The sequence below is a fragment of the Puma concolor genome, chromosome A2 (genome assembly GCF_028749965.1).
Source record: "Puma concolor isolate L17-30 chromosome A2, mPumCon1.1.hap2, whole genome shotgun sequence".
NCBI classification, from domain to species: Eukaryota; Metazoa; Chordata; class Mammalia; order Carnivora; family Felidae; genus Puma; species Puma concolor.
The window spans coordinates 119,213,701-119,229,486 of record NC_141668.1 but is presented as its reverse complement, the minus strand read 5'-3'; the positions used below and the strand labels follow the sequence as shown (position 1 = coordinate 119,229,486).

Sequence of the window (15,786 nt, the reverse complement as noted above, 5' to 3'; positions counted from 1 at the left end):
TTATTTTCTGCATTCAATACAGATTATAAATTGTATAATAAAAATCACAAATTTCTTTTCAACATAGATATATGGAAAAGAAAAACCAGCCATAATGCCATCACCCAGAACTGACACAGCTTATGTATCAACATCTTTTCTTTTCAAATTTATAGCAAAAATGAAATCCTACCATGTATATTATTATTAATTTCTTGTATTCGTCTTCCTCTCTGTCTTTCCAGCTCCACTCCTATAGCTTCTTTCAGGTTCTCAAGCAAGTCATGCAAATAAAGTCACTCTCCAGGAACTGCCACTCAGTGCAGGCCCTCCCGACACAGGGACCCTATCTGCCAAGGAGGGACATGAAAAGTTGCTAGAGGCGGAATCAGGCACAGTTCCAGCCTGTTCCTAGGAATCTGATTTCCTTTCTTCTTGCCCATTATAGCTCTTTGTAAGAAGGGTAAAAAGAAGTGTCAGGAGAATAATTTTAACACTAGTTCACGTCACTGCAAAATGGGTATCGGTTAGAGATCTGTGCTATTGCCATTTTCTCTTATAACACATTTAATGTACGTTTACTGGATGATCAACTTACAGACTTACAGTCTGCAAAGTTCCTCCTCACTTTCTGGTCTGACTTTACTACAAGGATTTTAGTCAACCATTTTGGCAACTGAAAAAAGTCACAGCCGAGTGATTTGACCAGGATCACACACCTAATGTGAGGGTTAAAGTTGGGACAGGAACCCAGCTCTGTTGAACCTCACAGCCTGGATCATTCCATCAGGCCTCTGACCACCTGCACTCTCGGAAGAGGGTTCGTCTGTCGGGCTTCAGAATACATAGGTGGCTACCGAGCACTAGAAATGTGGCTGGTCTGACGTGAAACATGTGGTACATGTAAAACACATGTTGGATTTTGAAGACTTATCATGAAAAAAGAAATGTAAAATATGTGACTAGTGATTTTTATATTACATGTGGGATTGATAATAATTTGGACATGTTAGGTAAAGTAAATTATATTACAATTAATGTCACTTGTTTCATTTTACTTTTTCTTTTTAACGTGACTACAAGGAAATTTAAAATCACACATGCGGCTCATATCATATCTCTATTGGCCAGCGCTGATCTAAGTGTCATCTCTAGTGTTTTGATGGCGGCTCCCAGGGGGGTATGCCAGGCTCAGAGAGGGGACAGTTTGCCTCTCCTGGGTTGGGGTGCTGTACTAAGTTTATCAAGTGACTGTATCAAGTTTATCAAGGGACTGGTTGGGGTGCTGTACTAAGTTTATCAAGTGACCTAAGACAGCTGAAGGCACCAGGTGCCAGAGATACAAACTGTAGATGGTGCAGAGGTCTAAAGATGTCAGTACATAATCCCCCCAAACTAACCCTGTGTGACTTTCAAAGACACCCTGAGCTCAGCTGGGTGGCCATGGGGGTCCCAACTCATGGCTGTGTGTGTGGGAGAGTCTCCATCTCTGGGCCCCAGGTCCCCAAGCAGCATCGTGTTGTGACCTGTTTGGGCTTTGGTTTGTGGGATGGAGTTTCTTCAAGAACCCTAAAACAAGGAGATGATAAGGGCCGTATCTTTTACACAGAACTGCCACTTTCTGGCACCTGCCTGGAGATCTCTTTTCTGTATGAAATTACATCGGTGAGCCCGGTCCAAATTCCAACTTGGAAACTGACGCTTGCTATGCCCTCCACCAGCTCTGCCAACATCTCGGAGAGAGTGCCTTGTTTATAAACATGCCCTGGCTTCTGTCCTCACGGGGATGTCCTGGCATCCAGGCCCTGGGAACCAGGAGCGCAAGGTGGGAAAACCATGGGGACAAGGGAAGAGAATGAGCCCGCCATGTGAACCAGGCTCAAAGTGCCCGTGGAGATGCTCAGCTCAGTGTTCAGGCTCTGTGGATGGTCATTGCCTGGAAGCAGGGGGCAGGGGTCTCTGCCACCTGGGGGGCACTAGGAACACCCCCCAAGACCCAAGTTTTCATAGTCAGCTTTCTTGGGCCTACCCTTCTTCATTAAACTTTTTTTTTTTTTTAAAGTTTGTCATGCCCACGTGTGAAAGTGGGAGCAAGCAGGGGAGGGGCAGAGAGAGAGAGAGAGAGAGAGAGGGAATCCCAAGCAGGCTCCACACTATCATTGCAGAGCCTGATGCAGGGCTCGATGTCCACAAACTGTGAGGTCATGATCTGAGCCAAAATGAAGAGTCAGATGCTCACCTAACTGAGCCACACAGGTGCCCTCATTAAACTGCTTTTAAACCCTCTTCCATTTTCCGCCCGTCCTTTGAGAGGAGGGGGCTTCCTTACATCAGATATCTTTTGGTTTTAGGTTTATCTCTTCCCAAAGTTAGGGAGTACCCTCTGAGATTAGTCATAGAAGTACTACAGACTTCTACTTATATTTGGTGGGTTGGGGATGGGTTTGGGCCTACACGGTGACGTCTGCTCTTTGTGCTTTTTTTTTTTGTTGTTGAGTTGATTGTCAACGTTTAAAAATCAAGAGAGTTCATATTAAGTCCACGTTTCTGCTTCTCTGGAAAATTGTGAAGATTTGGCAACAAAGGGGCTTCTCTGCAAGGCGACACTTGGCTGGGATGAATGATGGCTGTCCCTGCAGCCAGGGTGTGGCCCTCTGGTTGTGGCCACAGGCCCCGGGCCTCCCTGAGGGTGTGTGAGCTTTGGGTTCCTGCATCCGTGTTCTCTCCCACCTTCCAACATGCCCCCTCCCTCCTTCTCAGCGCTTCTCCCAGCCCCAGCACTTGCCCCACGGGCCACCCCCACAGAGCCCCTGGTGAGGGGGGGCAGCCAACTGCATCCATCTGGTCCCCTCCTTCTCACCTTCACAGAGTAGGCCAGTGAGATGGTGACGGCCAGAGGGAGCCCCTCGGGCACGGCCACCACCAGCACCGTCACGCCGATGATGAAGAACTTGACAAAGTACTGCACGTAGACGGGCGTGCACTCGGGTAACCATGGCTTCTTGTTGACCACGAAGGTGTCCACGGTGAAGTAGAGCACCAGGATGATCACTGTGATGGCCGACATCACCAGTCCTGTAACACGGGTGGGGGAAGACCTGTTCAGGGGCTTTCCTGGGGGTATGGGCCTGGGAAGTGAGATGTAGACCAAACCCTTGGCCAGAAGGGCTCTGGGGCCAGGCAGACCCTAGCTCACATCTCAGCTCTGCCACTTACTCGCTTTGTGGCCTAGGGCAAGTTCTTGATCCTCACAGAGCCTCAGTCTCCTCTTCTGTGCAACGGGGATGCATGTTTATCTCATGTGATTTTGTAAGTATCAAATGCGATTAGTGCTCGTAAAGTGCGTAGCATGGTGCCTGCCCGACACCTTGCAGGGGCTCAAGAAATGTGTGCCGAGAGACCATGTGAGTAAGTTAGAACTGCCTGCATAGTACTCTCACACAATAATGATGTGCAGTTGGTACCATGTATTTACTCATTCACCCAGACACCTAGTAGTTCCTACTTCAGGAACCAGGGACACAGCAATAGAGAGGGCAGAGTCCCTGCCCTTGGGAAGCTGAGACTCCAGAGGGGGAGGCAGACCGGAAACAAGCTCATGAACAAGATAATTCAGATAGGGATAATGCTGTGACAAAAAACTTCAGGATGACAAGACGGAAAGTGACATGGGCAGAAAATGAGAAAACGACCCAAATGTCCATCGATAGACAAATGGATAAAGAAAACGTGGGGCACACACACAACGGTATGTGACTCAGCCTTAAAAAAGAAGGGAACCTTGCCATTTGCGACAACATGGATGGACCTAGTGGACATCACGCTGAACGAGAGAAGGCAGACACAGAAGGGCTTACATGAGGAATATAAATAGTCAAACTGATGGAAGCAGAGAGTAGAAGGGTGATTGCCAGGGGCTGTGGGGAGGGCGGAAGGGGAGCGTTGTTTTTCAGTGGGTACAGAGATTCAGTTATGCAACATATATAAGTTCTAGAGCTCTGCTTTACACTACAGTGCCTACGGTTACCAGTACAGTATTGTGCACTTCAAAATTGGGCAAGAGGATGGGTCTCCTGTTAAGTGTTCTTACCCCCAGAACAGAAAACAGGAAAACTCATGAAAGAACACAAGGACGTTTAGGAGGAGGTGGTGGCTAGGCTTCGTACCCTGCTTGTGGGGATGGCATCACGGGTGTATGCATGTGTCCAAACTCATCAAGATGTACATTAAATGTGAGCAATTTTTTGTATATACGTTGTGTCTCAATAAAGCTTAAAAACAAAACATGGGCTGGCATGGGAGTGACTGCTTTAGCGACGGCGTCCAGGGAAGACTTCCCGGAGGAGGTGATACTTGAGAAGATGGGGAATGATGAGAAGGATCAGGCAGATGGCGTGACCTGCAGGAAGAGTGTTCCAGACAGAGGAAAGAGCAGGGGGCCCTTTTTTGGATGAGGAGACTGTGGCTCAGTGAGGGGAAGTGACTTGTTCAAGGCCACAGGCCAGAGAAGCGCTGCAGAATTAGTAGAGGCAGGTGCCTACCTGCCTGGATCCCCTGGGATCCCCTTGCCACTTGGGTGTGTGCGGCCTCCACCTGCTGTTGGTGCCAGGCAGGTGCCCCTGAGGCTGTGCACACCTGCGGCTGCTGCCAGAGGAAGCTCGTGTTTCGGTGATCACCGTCTCTTTGTCAGGAAGTGCCTGGGAGGGCACCCCACCCCAATGTGATGACCAATATCCAATGGCTGAGGTAGGGGTCCAACAGCCCAGTCCCCTTGGCATGACTTGGGACAGACCCTGCAGAGGTAGGTAGAGACTGGGATTTCTCCAGAAAGTATCTGGCTTTCCCCCTGGCCCTGTCAAGTCTCTTACCCTTTAGAGGTTTCACCTGAGCACACCCTCGCCCCTAAAAATCCTGCTCCCAGCCACGTCAGGCTGTGCTTCAGGGAATTCAGCCCAAGAGAGAAGCAGAGGTGGGGTGTGAACCTAGACTCTGAACTCCATTCTCGGCAAGGCTGAGGAGAAGGAGGGAGATGAGCAAGGACTTTGAAGGCCATGGGGTTATCCTCCTCCTCCTCCTCCTCCTCCTCCTTCTTCTCCTCATCTCTCTGTTCCCTGCCCCCCAGGGCTGCTGCCTGTTTCTGTGGAGTCTTCTCCAGGCCGAGAATGGAGGAAATCCCTGGGCCCATAGCTCGCCCGCCCCCACCTCCAGCTGTGGAACTTCAGGGCCGGCTCTACCCCCATCTGACAGTCGCAGGGGCGGGAAGCCAAGCTCCCAGCAGCCGGGAGCTATCACCAGGCCCGAATTTAAATATAGACAGTCGAGCCTGTAATTTGCCCCCCTCCTCCACGCCATGGTGCCTATAATTAGAGCCGAGAGACAGCCAGGTGGGGAGGCCTTGGCGTTTGCTGTGTCCTCATGCCGGCGGAGAGGCCCGGGCCGTGTCAGCCGGGCGGGGCACGCCTTACAGCTGGGCTCAGCTTCCTGGGCCAGAGGGGCCACCACCAGCCGTCACCTGGAGCCACCAGCTCAGTTGGGAAGCTGAGCTTGCACTGAGGCTCAGACAAGAGGCTTCTCCCTGGGCTCCTGCCACTGCCCTCAACCTCTCCCATCTTTCCTCTGCCCTGCAGCCGGGGTGGCTAATATAGAGCCCTAATCCATCCCTGCCCTCCCGTACTCCAACCTATTACTTGAGCGTCTATCGTCTCAGGACTCGGGCTGGTTGCTGTGGTAGAAAAGGGTGGGTCTCAGGGCCATCTCATGCAAGCCGCCACTTTGCAGATGAAGTACTTGAGAGCCAGCTTTGGGTCCCACTGTGCACCCCACATTCCCTCTTGCCCCATCCACTGTGGCTGCACACTTACCTGCCTTGCCTATCTGCACAGCCAGCTTGGTGAGCTTTCCCTGCAGCACAGACTTCTCCTTCTTGTGCATGTTGGCCTTTTTTTTGTCGTCGGCATCGCCACCCTCGGCACTCTTGAGGGGCTGCATCTCCATGGCGGCTGCCCCATCCTGCTGTTTGGCTGCAGGGGGCAGAGCACGCACGCACACACACGCACACACACACACAGACATGCACGCACCGAGGTCAGCTTGCTGGGTGGGGATATTGGCACCCACCCTGCCTGCCCAGGGGAGTGTGGTGAGGCATTCATTCACTCCGCTGCCTGGACCCCTGTGTGGCTGGCACAGAAACCCTGCGATGTGGGGTCTGCCTCTTCCAGGTGGAGACTCTGGTCCCAGGGCCAGTGGTTGCCTTGGAGCTGGAATCCAAGTGCAACCAGGGAGTGACACAGTTCCACCTTGGATTCCCAGCAGGAGGAGGCTGGGGTCCCCTCTGGGCCTGAATAAGCCCACAGACCCTTCCCAAATGGCCCCTCACCTTTCCCCACATTCAGACAAGGCAGGTAGGCTTGGACTTCTCCGGTTGGTTCTTGAGTATGTTGCTGGGATATTAAATAGTCACCAGACAGAAGGGACATAGGGGGCTTAAAAGATAAAAGAGAGTGTCCCTTTCCGTGGGTGATGAGCCTCCTCCTCCTTCAGTGGTGGACTGACTGGTGGGCCTGGGGCCCTATCCCTTAGCCCCTAAGGATCTCAAAGAACCAGCTACAAGTCTTCAGCTAAATGGGCAGCATAGCTCAAAGGCTGGGGAAGAGCTGGCTCACAGGTGTCCCCTGTCCTCACCGGTGACGTCTCCATTTGGCCTGGAAATACATGAATCACAGCTATGCCCCCCAAAGACGTCAGGCACCTGTAGGTGCGGACATGTCTGCGTCTGGTTTGGCTCTCAGAGCCGGTGGGAAGGGGCTGCGGGGACCACAGAAGCCGGTTAATACAAAAGGGTTACCTTTGCTCTGGCTGGCGTCCACATTGCCATCCTGCATTTTACCTACACGACAAAGAATTTTAACAGACAACAGAGAACAGACAACACACGTTGATCATCACGAAGACGCAACAGGGCCACGGACATTCATGTCATAGAAGGAGGAAGCGCCGAGCCGACTCCGTCCCTCCATATAGGGATGCTGGGGACGCCCCGAGACAAGAGCAAACCTGGCCACCACATTGACTGCAGGGTCTGTCTTGATTCTCGGGGGCTTGGAGAGAGAGCTTCGGTGGGAATTATTTTGGCCCTGAGCATCTTACAGATTAAATGACAGCCTTTGAGGGTAAAAGGGACTACAGTAGGCTGGCAGGAATCAGAGGGGTTCTCAGGTCCCCAGTGATTAATTTGGCTGGTGCTTTTGTGAACTGAGAGGAGGCAAAGGAAATGAGAGAGAGACAGGGAGAGAGAGCGAGAGAGCAAGAGCGCGCGCGCGAGAGAGATGAGAGAGATTCTAGAAAAGAGAGGAGTTTGGTCAATGTGCTCCTTACTTTCTGGCTTCAGGAGGGATGTATGTAGAGTTCTACTTTCTCCTTTTTCCACCTGGAGGAGTGTGAAGGCACAGCATGGACAACCCCCTGCCCAGCCCTATTGAGGGTAATGCATGCAAAGGCTGGGCAAGGGCTCCCCAGTGGTGGGCTCTGAGGTGCCCTGAGTGAATCCAGGGGGCTCAGTGGGAGTGCCCGGTCTCTCAAGGGGACGCCGCTGGCCCCTCCCCTCCACTTGGGTGTGTGCTCTTTATTCTGCAGTTGACCAGCTCGGGCCTCAGTAGACTCAGGGAAGTTGGGCTGGTGGGTTCCCTGGGGTGCACCCCTGCCCCAGCCCTGCATGCCAGGGCTGGGGAAAGGGCCGGATCTGGGGCTGCTCATCACCTAATCGGGGCTGCCTGGGAGGCCCCCTCCCCAGTCTTAGCCAGAGGCTTGGGGGCTGGGTTTGCAGTGTGGCAGGTACTGGTGGTCACTAGTTGGCAGCTGAGATGCCTGCCCTCGCTGCTGGCACTGAGGAAAAGGGGTTTCCTCCTGTCCCCTGGGCCTGTCCACTGAGCTCAGTCAGAGCTCTGCCCATGTGCCTTGCCACCTCAGGAGGAGTCTCAGTAGGTCAGACACCCTTGGCCATTTGCTGCAAAGGTGATTCTCACAGCTCACGTTCTGTGAGAACCCACCATGTGCCAGGCGCATCTATAACCCCCATGATTTCATATAATCCTCACCACATCCCTACAAGGGCACTCCTGTAGTGCACCCATTTACAGATGAGAAACTGAGGCTCAGAGAGGCAGATGGCCTGCCCAGGTCCCAGGGGGTAAACGGAGAGCTGGCCCCAAAGTGCGTCTATGTTTCCACCTCCGATTTCGGAGAAAGCAGCAATCCCTCAGCCCCTCTGAGCCCAGGGGAGGGGCATCAAGGCGGCCCTGGTGGGATGGGGCTCCCGAAGCCCCTGTTTTTACACCAATTAGCTGTGCAGCTTTACCTCTCCCAGTCTCAGCTTCCACCTCTGTAAAATGGGGATGCAACATTCAGCTCCCAGAGCACCTGATGGTTGCCTTAGTAATAACCACTTGCCCATTTAGCACTTTGAGGTTTGCGAGTGTCGTCTCCTGTCAATCTCCCCAATGCCCTGCAGGTGGGATAGGAAGGATTCTCATCAGTCTCATTTTACAGATGAGGAGACTGAGGCCAAAGGAGGTTCAGAGATAGCCCTCATTTCTGGAGCATACTGATCATAATGCTGCCTTATTGGTTCCATAAAACTGTCATCAGCATCACCATATCGTGTTGTAAGTGACTCCGAGGGGAGAAGTGGCTTTCCTGGATCCCAGCCCCCTGCTATCTCTGCAAGGGAAATGCAGGGCTGTTCCCACTGCCTCGCACAGCAAAGGGTCAGTGACCCACCCTGGGGTTGAAAGAGAAGGGCCCTGTCGCTCTATTATAAAGTTCTTTTTGCTGGATTAAAAACAAAACAGGAAAAGCCTTTTTAGAGCAAACAGGAATGAACTACAACAATTATTTTTATTTTCAAAAATAATTTTACTAACTGGGCTAAAGGGCACCGGAGGACTCCTCTTTGATACTTGATTTTAGAAGACACAAAGGGGCCTTTATTTGCATTGCATATTATCAGATGCAACAGCCCATGTGTGTGCCCATTAACCAAGCTAGCAATTTCCTCTTTTATTTCCATAGTGATCACGTGGCTAGAAAAATAATCACCAATGCATATGTTCGAGGAAGGGAGAGGTGTTCTGGGGGTGCTTTGGTGCAGATGGCCTGGTTTCTCAGAAGCAAGGGACTTATTTGGGGCTCTCCTCAGCCAAACTGGTGCTTGACTATCCCCGGAACTATGGTGGGGCAGCTAGGTCTGGCTCCAAGCACAACCTGGAGGGTGGGCTGTGTTTCAGGGGAGCTGGGATGGGGACCTGGGGTGGAGACTTGGAGGCCTTTCTGCATCAGATGCCAGACGCAGCTTTGACAACTAGGTCTGTTCTCTTCATGCATTGCTAGGGACATGGGTGTGAAAAGCACATGTGTGGAGGGTTCACGGGAAGATGGCCTGATAAACAAGCTTTGGGGAGACTGACCACTAACTAGGTGAACTGGGGGATGTCCCCTCTCTCACCTGTGCCTCCGTTTCTTCCTCTGTGAAATGTGACCATTTCAACCAAGATGATGCTCATGAAAAGCACCACAAAGTGTCCTGTAAATGTCTGGGGTCCAGAGTGATTATTTACTAATTATGATTATAAATGATGTATTAAATAGTGATATATTAATAAATGTAAAAGAAATAATAAAATAACAATAACAAGCGTAATGCCTCCAAGATTAATGGAATACACCCACTTTCAGTTGGGAGGGGGATGGGGGGGTGGAGTCAGGGGGATTACTGCCAGCTGGGTGTGTTTTCCATGTCCAAATCATCCTGACTTGGCTCAGAGGAGGGAGGGAAAGGAACGGTTAATTCTCTCATTGACCAAGGCTCAGCCTAGTGCTTCTCAACCTTTAATGCACACTGGCCTAGAGCCTGGAGAGCTTATTAGAATGCAGATTCTCATTCAGTGGGTCTGGGGTGGGGCCTGAGATTCTGCATTTCTAATAGGTTCCTAGGAGATGTTCAGGCTTCAGGTCCTCTGATCACATTTTGAGTAGCAACGGCATAGAGTACTATTTCCCAAAGTATATTATGGAGCCACACCAATCTCATAAGGTTCAGCCAGGAAAAGTCCTGCAGCCAAATCAGCCCGGGAAGCCCTCCATGGCTAACTTTCCACTATACGCCAGCCTATTCAAGGTTCTGAGAAGTCCTGCAGTGAGGAAGAGACGAATTCTGTCCCACGGTTCTTAACCACGTTTGACCACAGGATCCTTTCTTGGAGATAGGACCGATTAATATCCCTATGAAGTTTACAAGACATACTCCTTCAGGAAATCCTGGATTAGGAAGAGGAGCACACACTTTAGAGCCTGCAGGCCTGGGTTCAAATGCCAGCCCTGCCGCTCTCTAGTTCTGTGACCTTGGGCTAGTGTCTTGATCTCCCTGAGCCTCAGTCTCCCCATCTTTAAAGTGGGGACAATAAACTCTGTATCATAGGGTTATCATGAGGACCAAATGAGGCCACGAGCATGAAATGTTTGCAAAGTGCCTGGTTTACAGTGGGTGGTCAAGTTCCCCATCTTTCCTGTAATTTTCCTCAGGATACTTGCAAGTTTTCTGCTACAGTTTGGAGGTGAAGCTGCCTTTATTTGGGACCGACCAGTCTGGATGTAGTCTATATGTTCAACGAGCCCAGGAGGCTCACTGCTCTGGGGGAAGCAGAACACCACCTCCCATTTCCTTCTCCCCCCCGGCCCCCCCGGGTTTGCCTATATCGGTTCTCCCTGTCACCCCTCGCCACTCCTCCATGACGCATGACACCTCCCACACCCCAAGCTGTTCTCCTTTCTCCTCCTATGCTTGAAATAGACCTACACCCGAATTAGCCCTTCTTGGCAAGGCGCGGCTCGCCGAAGTGTCTTGCTTGGCCCCTGACATCCACTAGGTGCTTCCATCATTGGTCATTTTGAATGCAGGTGGCTCAGCCAGAGGTCTGGGGCAGGGGATGGGAGTATGAGGTAGGATAGGGTCTCCAAGTCGTCCAGGAGTGGTGAGGAGTAAATGATATAATGAATGAGAAACCCACAGCCCAGTGCCTCGTACACGGTGATGCTGTAAGAATGGCTTTTCCTTTCCCTTCAATTCTCTCGGGCAACAGTTTTATGATCAAGCCCTACAGCTCTTAGTCTGGGTGACTATCATGCTACCTAATTTGGGGACAGGGGAGCTTTCTGAGCAAATGGAAGCCTCTTCACTCTGAAGATGGGAGGGTATAGAAATAAGAAACCCTCTAAAGGCTTGGAGGCCAGTGAATACAATTCCTTCATGCCTGTGGGTAAGGAGGTTAAAATGCAGATCCCATGTACAGTGGCAGCCCCCCCCCCACCCCTCACCCCCGAGGGGCCCATAAGAATGCAGAGACTCAGGACAAATGCTCCAGCACAGGCAACAGCAGGAAACACCAGTCCACGTCCGAGGGACAGAACCAGGCCCGAGCCCAAGCGAGCCCCCTGCCCGTTCACTCCGTGAAAGAGAAGAGGAAGAAATGTTTATCTGTGGCTCAGCCATGCTATGGGGTGGGGCCAAGGGGCTGAACCCCGGCCTGGGTCCCCCCTGCCTCGAGGGAATTTTCGAGCCAAGGACTGGAGACTTCACTAGGGACCCAGATGCCAGCTTCAGCCCAGGTCCTGACCCCAGGCCTTCTTCCCCAAGCTGGGGCCAGGAATGTACTTAGGAGAGGGCCACGCCGGGTGGGATGCTGCTTCTTGGGAGTCAAATCTGAAGCCAACGTTATGTCCCTCTTCTGGGCTCCACTGGGGGTTGAGGGCCCACCAGGAGCCAGTGCCATTTTGGCAGCCGCAAGTGGGTGCGGAGCGGATTCCCCGGTGGTGGCTTCTCTCTTAAGCGCCTGCCCCACGTGAGAGGACGATTGTCCCAGAGCTGCCCATGCACATCCAAGATCTGTGCGGTCCAGAACAGGGAGAGGCAAGCCCAGAGTTGGGGGTGGGGGAGAGAGACGCCCATCCAACCGAGACCGAGCGCTCGCCATCGAAGACGTACCATTGACTAGGCTGGTATTTGCACTATCTACAGCATTTGAGCCTGCTGCACCATCGGCCGCTGTGGGGGTGGGAGGGATGGAAAATGCAGTGTGTCACAATGGAGAAAAGCAACAATGCAGAACAGCAACAACAATAAAGACATGAACCAACTTGCGGGAGATAACATGACTATATTCTTAAAAAAAAAATCTCTGTTGGAAATCAAGAAACTCAAATTTGGGGGCGGGGGTGAAATGTTCCCATAGAGATGCCGTAAAAATCAGGGTAAAAAACTCAGACATGGAGGGTCTTTGAAATAAAACATGGCAGATGATCAATGTGGTTGGGTAGGATGCACCCCTTGGCCATGCCAATCGGGCAAGTCCCCGTCACAGGAGCTTCTATGAGAGGGCATCTGGCTGCCCGTCAGGGCCAGAGGGACCCATGGCCAGGAGTCATTTCCAAACCTTCAGTAATGGGTGCAGTGTGGGCATTCTGATTGGGTATCTGCTATGACTGCCATCACTGCGTCCCAGTGGAACATGGAACAGCCGTGGTGGTGACTCAGGATTCAAGCCCTTGACTCAGGCCACTGCCTGCGGCCACCTCCTCCTTCCTAACCAGCACTCAAAAGATCGCCTTGGTCAACCCCCTACGAGATGCCCCATCATTTAATAGGTGATACCAAGCATGTCACACATTGTGCCTGAGACAGAGAAGGTACTAGCAAGTTTCCCTTAGTTTACAAATTACAAATGACATGAGATGCTCAAATCCACTCTGGTTGTTCTTTCTAGGCGTGGGGAAATGGGTTGAGTGGGCAGGAGAGGGAAGTGACACTAGCGGGCGGGGGGCACATGCTGAGTGGTGAGGGGAGCTGGGACAGGCTCTGTGGGGTGTGCACAGGAGAGCAGGGCTGTGGGGTCACAGGGTGGTGAGCAGGGCACTACATGCCAGTGTGTGGGGCTGCGGGCCGTGTGGTGGCGCCATGTGCATGGGCTGGCAGGGTGAAGGTCTGGAAGGGCAAACGGGCAGAGTGAGGCGCCGGTTCCTCCCGTGGGGCTGGCATCGCGTGGGGGCACAGTGGAGGGTCTGGTGGGTCAGGGAGCCTCCTCCAGCTGTGTGCTGGAGGCTTGGGGCCAGGGCTCAGTGCTCGAAGGCTGCTGCTATTTCTAAAAGCCCCATCTACCCTGAGGGGTGTCTTACTGTACCTGGTAGCTGAAGGCCATCCCCCTTCTTCACACCTGTGTGATGATTTTTGAGACACGTTAATGAAGGAGAAGCACATCCAGCCTCATCTGTGCGCACGCGCGCACACACACACCCACACGCACCCACACACACGCCCGGCTGCACGCCTGTGGTCATCCTGAAATGGGGGCCCGTGGTTGGCAGGCTCTAAGCAATGACCCTGGTGGAGGTGATGAAATGGGAATGCAGAGGGGGCCCAGCCCTGGCCGTGCTGCTCACAGGGGCTTGAGAGGTGGGGCTGCCCCGTATATTCCTCTGCCCTGTCCTCCCACATCCCACTTCTTCCTTCTACACTGACACCCCCATCTCACTGGGCCATAGGTGTGTGTTCAGTAAAGGGCTCTGACCTGTGCTTCCGGGCGGGAGAGGCCCATCTTCCTACTGAAATCTTTGAGGACACTGGTCTGGCCTGTGGGAGCTTCTGGGTGCTTCTGCCCCTCACCCAGGACCCAGGGAGGCCAAGAAAAGGGGCAAAGCCTGTGTCATCCTGCCATACCCCGCCCACTGCCCATATCTGCCCCACCATCTGTACCCTGGGGCCAGAGCTGGCCACAGCTTCTACGTCACTGTGTGAACACTGTCCTGACACTCTCTGGGGCTCTTGACAAGGACTGTGTCCTCAGCTTCAACCTCAGCTGTCTCCTGAGACAGGTTCTCTCCCACCTCTGGATTTCTCAGATCACAGCTTAGCTCCACTGTTCATGTTGCTGGGGCTGCCATAATCTTAGGGAGACCCTTCTAGAAAATATAAGGTATTACCCTTAGGAACAAGCAACCTTTGGTTGTGACCCAGGCTCTGGGCCTGGTTGGCCAAGGAGAGCTGGAGGTAGCAGGCCTGTCCCTATAACTCAAGGAGAGCATTCTTATCTTCTTCCCCTGGACCCCAGATGGTGTGGGTGTTGTGGACCCTCCTCTGGAGCTTGGGGAAGGAGATAGGACAAAAGACTGAAGATGTGAGAGGGTTCTGTCCCTGAGACTGACTTTAGGTGTTGGGTAAGGAGCTGGCTGTGCAAGGGCCAGAGGCCTGGGCCTTTGGATTTGGGCCTGGGCTTCTAGGGTCTTCCGTGCATCCCTCCCTCTGCTCTGAGAGGCACTTGTAGCCAGGCTACCAGCTCGCTGCACCGAGGGGGAGCCCAGGGAGTAGGAATCTTGTTTCCAAAGTGGCAGAGGAGCTAGAACCCAGGCAAGGTGCCAGCTCTGGGGGGATAGGGGAGGAAACCATGAGTTTGGCCACATTCCCCAGAATCTCTTCTGCCCACATCTGGGCTGAGTCAGTGTTGGGTGGGTTTGCAGCCCTGTTCTGTGGAGTTGAGACTAGTGGCAGGAGTGAGCACAGGTGGGGCTTTCGACTCCATATCAGGCCTGATGATGGGACCAGGTCACACTCAAGGCTGGAGACTCAACAAAGTGCTCAGTGCCCTGGGCCTGGCCTGACGGGAGGGTACTCCATGACATGACCAGACAGACAGAGACTGGGACAAGACCCTGGAGATGGAACAGACAGAACCCTCCTGGCCCAAGCAGGGCCTCAAGGATGCAGGAGACAGCTGTTGGCACAGGGCATGGACATAAAAGTCACTCAATAACTATTTTGTTGAGTGAATGAATAAACGACAAAAAAAAAAAAAAAAAAAAAAAAAAAAAAAGTGACCTGAAGAGCTCCTCTCCTGGTCTGTGAGGGGGTTGCGCTTACCTTTCTTGTCTTTCTTCTCTTCCTCCTCACCACCAGCCCCCAGCAGGGTAAAGATGATGCCAGTCTGAGAATTCACACCCACTGCGGTCACTACCATCCGTCCAGAGCCCTCCATCACGTGGGTCCCTGGGGAGGGGGACGAAAGCCAAGTTACCGTTGCATGGGCCCAAGCCCCCTCCCCAGAGGAGTGGAAGGAACTGGGTCCCAGAAAGCTCCTGGCTCTGTCTGCCAAGGTCCTGGGGTACCGCCCATGATTAGGGTTCAAACTATGCCCTTGGGACAGAGCTATCACGGGCCTGGGACTCAAACCCTGCTACGTCTACCACCTACTACCTTCTCTTAAGAGAGCCACCTCCCCACTCTGTCCTAGACAGGACTAGACAGGACTGCTTAAAATGGGGTCCACTCCCTCTCAAAGATCTGGGAAAGAACTCAGGGCTCTGTGAACTTGCATGAGAAGACAATGACATCTTGGTGTTCACAACTGTCTAACTGAAAGTTAGCATTTTCACCATGACATAGGCTACCGACCCCAGGAGTGTTAGTCGCCTGCAACGCCGTTACATGTATTACAAATATGACAGGTTCTTTTTCATGCGACTTTATAGCTGTTGCAGTCATTCACTCATCCTGATTTTACAAGTAAGGCAGCTATCAGACTGACCGCTGGTTCTTGTCATTAGTGTGCTGACAAAGAAGCACAAAGAAGCACATTACTCTATCACACACATTTTTTATTATTTTAATTATTTCAATATCATCGGCTTCCTTTGTGATCCAATGTATTTTATTTTATGCATTTTAAAGCTTTATTCTGACTAGGGGTGGCATCTCTGAGGACACCA

General features: G+C 52.3%; 1 protein-coding gene across 15 annotated transcripts in view; it reads right to left on the bottom strand.

Moving 5' to 3' along the window:
- Positions 1-15,786, bottom strand: part of ATP2B2 (ATPase plasma membrane Ca2+ transporting 2) — a 302,573-nt gene that overhangs the window by 49,415 nt on the left and 237,372 nt on the right. For 9 of the 15 annotated variants that reach the window (XM_086697430.1, XM_086697433.1, XM_086697431.1 and 6 more), the window contains 6 exons: positions 14,942-15,067; positions 13,209-13,241; positions 12,017-12,076; positions 6,827-6,868; positions 5,841-5,999; positions 2,840-3,054 (listed from right to left, as the gene is read on the bottom strand). In XM_086697430.1, coding sequence (XP_086553556.1) covers positions 2,840-3,054; positions 5,841-5,999; positions 6,827-6,868; positions 12,017-12,076; positions 13,209-13,241; positions 14,942-15,067 — 635 coding nt within the window. The remainder of the gene's footprint in view (positions 1-2,839; positions 3,055-5,840; positions 6,000-6,826; positions 6,869-12,016; positions 12,077-13,208; positions 13,242-14,941; positions 15,068-15,786) is intronic. The other 6 variants (XM_086697441.1, XM_086697436.1, XM_086697443.1 and 3 more) reach the window with 4 other exon arrangements.